This window comes from Monopterus albus, unplaced genomic scaffold (assembly GCF_001952655.1).
Source record: "Monopterus albus unplaced genomic scaffold, M_albus_1.0 scaffold337.1, whole genome shotgun sequence".
In the NCBI taxonomy this organism is placed as follows: Eukaryota; Metazoa; Chordata; class Actinopteri; order Synbranchiformes; family Synbranchidae; genus Monopterus; species Monopterus albus.
In genome coordinates, this window is record NW_018128217.1 from 320,579 (window position 1) to 326,047 (window position 5,469).

The following is a 5,469-nucleotide window of genomic DNA, read 5'->3' on the forward strand; positions in this document are numbered from 1 at the left end:
ACTTGAGCTTATCATATAGACTTAATCACATTTTCTCCCTGCAAATGAACTTGCACTATGCTATCTGTCAGCAGTTTTCTCACAGTTTTCTCGTCCCTGCAGGGCAAAAGTGACACAAACTGACAAGGTATTTGCAACCTGTGATGTGTCACTTCTTCATCAACTCTCACTTGGTTTTTCTCACACTGACTGTACATTCAGAAGTGACTCAGAGGGAACTGTGACACACTAACTGTGCTTTGATTCAGAATCAGTAAGTATACTGCATATCCACTTTGGACTGGAGAGATATTTCAGACTCTGTTGCTGAACTGTTAGCAGAAGGATTTGAACATTTGTGAGTTTTTTAAAAAATGCAGTGCAACAGGTGGTGAGATTGTGCAACCTGGACTTAATGACTACCCACAGACGCACTTGCACTATGGACAAAGGAGGAAGAGAATGGCAGGGATGAATGTATGGTCTGTCTCTTATTGATCTCCCCTGAAAGCCAGGAGTGAAGAGAGAACTCCTGGAGGCTTGCTGAATAGCCTTTCTTCAACCCAAATCCTGAGAAGGCACAGGCTATCTACTGGTGACAAATTTCTGTATGGAACAGCTCAGACTGCTTCGGTTTAGATATTTTGGGCTTTTTGGTCAATAGTCTTTAATCGGCCACAAAAGCACTCTTTGCAAAAATGAGGCAATACTCTGCTGTATGACAAAACATCACATCAGGGCGCTGTGTTGTTTCTTTCTCATGTTATCGGGACACATTCCTCCAGGTGTGGCCGTGAATTTCCACATCTGCTTCCGTTTGTCCTCTCCCCTCACATTACGCATGCCAGCAGCTTTATCTCTGTCAAATAGCATAACATTACAACAGCGCGAAGCAGAGAGGGAGGGGCGGTGGTCCTGCAGGCGTAATGTGCGCGTAGGCTGGCACACAACAGCTGACACTTAAAACTGGGAGGACCGTCTGGCTCCGAAACACAGCACAGAGGAGGCGCACAGGTGAAGTTGGATCCCGGTCGGTGGCGAGTTTTTGTGCGCTCGGAGAAGACCGCAGGCACGGTACAGAGCTGGATCTTAGAGCTTCTGTTGTGGAAGTATCCGTGCTGTGAGCAGAACCCAGATCAACACGCAATGAAATCTTTGTCGAGTGGACGATTATAGTCAAAAAGGTAAGAGAGCCCTCAATATATTTCTTAATCAGTGCGAACGCAGTGTAGAGAGGTAGCCGAACTCAGACTGTGCCTATATTAAAATGTAAAACATCTACACTTCGAGTGCATAGACTAACACTCTGTTATAATTGTCGTCCAACCTTTTAATTTGTAGTATGTATCATATCTACTTATTACCATTAGTGCTTTCCCCTTTTGACATTTCCTCTTTTGCAAAAAAGGGAAATGTTTACAGTGTTTAAACCAGACAAAACTCAATGTGTCTACGTTTTATTTAATACAAAATAAACACTTTTTTAAATTGAATTCTATGCTATAAATGTTTTTGTTATGTTTACATGACGTTAAAACGTGTAAGACTGCAATAACGTTGTACTGGCAACACTTTAGCCCTTTTAAAAATGCTAATTATTTTTGGTTTGTTGTTTAAAGTTGAATCACCTCAGTAGCCATACATTTTATAGGCCAATTGCTTCCTTTAACCTTTAGTCATAAAACCGGTGAGGTATGTGTGTGTCAGGCACGTCATTTAAATGTCCCATGGACTGTGTACTTGCAGGTATTTTCCTGTTTTGTCCCTCTGCCAAATATTCACCAGGTATTCTCTAATTACACTTCCTTTCTTCCATTGCAGTTCCTGCTCCTGGCGGGGAAGAGGCTTTTGTTTCCTCAGTTGGATCATAGTCCTCAGCCAACTGTTTTTTCAATGTGGGATACAGGTTTGGTGTTTTTGTCAGGCTGAAATCCTCCAGGGTCAGGACCTCCCTCATGGCAGCCTTGCTTCTTGGGCTGCTGCTGTTTGCATTGCAGTCTCCCCCTGTTCCATCCAGGCCAATGGTTATTGGGGCGCCACCTTTACCTTCCACATCATTGCCTACTGACAACGGGACAAGTAGCCACCCAAACGGGACCCTCCAACAGTTTCCTCACATTATAATTATTGGCGTGAGGAAGGGAGGGACACGGGCGCTGATTGAGATGCTCAGTCTGCACAGCGCGGTGGCAGCGGCGCAGAACGAGGTGCACTTCTTTGACTGGGAGAGTCACTTTCAGAAGGGTTTGCCTTGGTATCTTAGCCAGATGCCTTACGCCTTCCCCAATCAGCTGACAGTAGAGAAGACACCGGCCTACTTCACCTCCAGCAAAGTCCCCAAACGCATCCATCAGATGAACCCTGACATTAAGCTGCTGCTCATCCTCAGAGACCCCACTGAGCGGGTGCTCTCCGACTACACCCAGGTCTTTTACAACCGTCTCCAAAAGCACAAGAACTACCAACCAATCGAATCAGTGCTGGTGAAGGATGGTGAGATCAACCTGGGATACAAGGCTCTCAATCGTAGCCTGTACTATGTTCACATGCAGGACTGGCTTCAGTACTTCCCACTGGAGAGCATTCACGTTGTGGACGGGGATGAATTGATCAGGGACCCCTTCCCCGAGATGGAAAAGGTAGAACAGTTCCTAAAGCTAGAACCCCAGATAAATGCTTCAAACTTTTACTTCAATAAAACAAAAGGATTCTACTGTTTGAGAGACCATGGGCGAGAAAGGTGTTTACATGACTCAAAAGGCAGAGCTCACCCTCATGTGGCTCCTGCAATCCTTCAAAAACTCTACCAGTTCTTTCACAAACCCAACAAAAAGTTCTTTGAACTGGTGGGTCGAACATTCAACTGGAAATGAGCATTTCAGTCAAAATGGTTTTGTGTAGAGTTGCTTGGGGATAATCCCCACAAGATTCCCTGTTTTCCTTACTAACAATGTAAATGAAGAGAAAAAGCTAATGTAAATTTAAACTAAATCTATTTTTGTACTAGCACGTTTGATGCAGGAGTATGATCCAGCCAAATATCAGGGCAGACTGCAGTTAATGACATGCTCTGTTAGTGCATGTCTCATTTCTCTTTTTCAAACCTGCTTTACTGTCTTCCTGTACTCACTATTCATTACAGTTAGGCTCATCAGATCAAAGCTGATGACTTAATTGGACATTGATAATGACATTCAGAGTTTAGAATGGGCCAGTGAATGTGTTACATAAAGATTCCTTTATGTTTTGCTTCATTTAATATGACACTATTATCATTCTCTGAAGGACCTTTACCTGCTGCTATGATTAGTCTCAGTCACTTTCAGGCACATGCCATACTGAATATGTATTTGTCCTTTTTGTTACTAAACATTTAGGTAAGAGTCAGTGACATAAATATACGTGCACATCATATATTTCCTGATAATTATGGTGTACTGTAAATAGATTTTTTTAAGTGATGAATTAATATCATAATAAATATGTATTTTTATTTTTATCATGTCTGATGTTTTTTTTTTTTATCTTGGTTTATCTATTTTTATTCATCTATTATACATTATGTATCTGTCTGCTGTGCAGTTTGCCTTAGATCTCAAGAAGTGCAGAGGACAGCTCGTGATTTCCACTTCTTTCACAGACATGGCTTTGTTTCTACGTATAGAGGACACTGATCTCTGTAGATTACCACATGTTGAACCTCACTGAATGCATTTATGTTCATGGGCAGAGCATGTTAAGGAACATGCTGTCTGTCACATGCACACGAAACAATAGTGTAGTGTGTTTTACTATTTTGACTGCTGAATTTTCTGTGTGGACACCCTCTGTGTGCATAAGAAAATGTAGATCACTTGTGCATAATGGCATCTATTAAAAACTTTTTTGGTACACATTTATAGTAAACTCTATCATAAATTCGATTAGTGTAACAGAATTGAGAGTGGGCAGATGTAAACTCATAATCAGGCACAATCCAAACCATGAGAAATCACAAGAGAAGTTGTTTATACCCAAGGGTGTAGTCTTGTTACTCAGTTTTTTAGAGAGGCAAGGGATTATATATTCAAATCTTTTTTGCTGCTTTGACAACAGCAGCAACATCTCAAAGACATTAAGCTCAAGTAAACCTACAGTAGCAGTTTCATATTTGACCTAGATGTACTCTGAGGTTTTCTGGGTCTCTGCAAACAGCATCTTTACATGCATGTCCTGCAGTGATAGTGTTGAGCAAGACTGTCAACAGCTATCTGCAGAACAAGTTTAGCTGCAGGCACAGGAAGAAAAGAGAAGATAAAGTAAACAAAAAAGATTATATGGAGGGGAGGTGCAAGGTGGAGGCTGATTTCTAGTGTAGATGATCACACAGCTGCTTACGTCTTTTGGCGTGTGCTGAGATTATATATAACTGGCATGTTCTGCTTTAAGTTTGCTTTGAAGATGTCAGGTGTCCGTGGTCTTTTAAAGCAGCCACATCTGTAGCAAATCACAGGAATGCATTTGTCTCTTCTCAAAACCAAGAATACAGCAGCAGCAATGTTTCTGTGTCTAAGAAGGACTGGTGCAATTTCCAAATGAACCATTTTCCCTCAAAATCACAGACTGCAAAACAAGGGGGGAAAGTAATATACTGTATTTGGAAATAATGTAAAGCTTTAGTTCTAGTCAGTGGTAAAAATGTACTTATTAAATTTACACTGGGACTACACTTTAGTAAACTAAAGTAATGTCAGTAAAGTCCATCATTACAAGTGGCCACTTTCACATTACACATACTGTATTCATTTAATCCATTATTACCATGACTATATTGATTACAGCATCTTTATGAACTGGGGGTGCATACCTGGGAATAATGTAAAGCTTTAGCTCAGATTTGTGCAGGTGCACCTAGATGAAGCTTTCTGAATCCTAAACATTGAAATCACTTTGAGTCAGGACACATCTTCAATTTGCTCTCACTGGTTCCACCTCTAGTTATTAGCTCTCTCTCTCTCAGCTCTGCATACACACTGCTCAACATCAGAGTAGTATCTATTAAGAGTTCATGAACACCCCATTAGTCAAGTCAGCTGTGCAGCCCTCTAAAGTTTTACAGTCACAGATTTCCCTTAACATCACCTAATTAATCTCAGCCACGTAATTAATTTGCTTCCTCTTCACACATGCAGTAAGAGCGGTAAACTGGGGCTACATCCAGGATTAATGACTTTACCCAGCGCCTCCCCCTCTGCAACACTATTTGCTGTGGAACTTTCGGGACAAACTTGTAGCCAGTCCACCACCCACCCGCACACCCCTCTCCCTGCCCCCAGCCCACACTAGTTGTTCCTGAAGGCGCTTGTTTCCTCCAAATCACAATCAGCCATTCTGGGGTTTTTCAAAGGATGATGTGATCTGATGGAGCACAGCCCCTTCTGCAGGGCTGCAGCTCGCTTTAATTGGAATAGATTGTTTGTCCACTCAATGTGTGAAGCCTGGCAGAAACAA

The 5,469-nt window shown here is 41.9% G+C and overlaps 1 protein-coding gene across 1 annotated transcript; it reads left to right on the forward strand.

The window, feature by feature from the left end:
- Positions 1 to 984: 984 nt before the first annotated feature.
- hs3st1 (heparan sulfate (glucosamine) 3-O-sulfotransferase 1) lies at positions 985 to 3,387 on the forward strand. The gene is made up of 2 exons (XM_020624761.1): positions 985 to 1,163; positions 1,801 to 3,387. The coding sequence occupies exon 2, from the start codon at positions 1,935 to 1,937 to the stop codon at positions 2,850 to 2,852; it is 918 nt and encodes a 305-aa protein (XP_020480417.1). The 5' UTR covers positions 985 to 1,163; positions 1,801 to 1,934; the 3' UTR covers positions 2,853 to 3,387.
- The last annotated feature ends 2,082 nt before the right edge of the window (positions 3,388 to 5,469 follow it).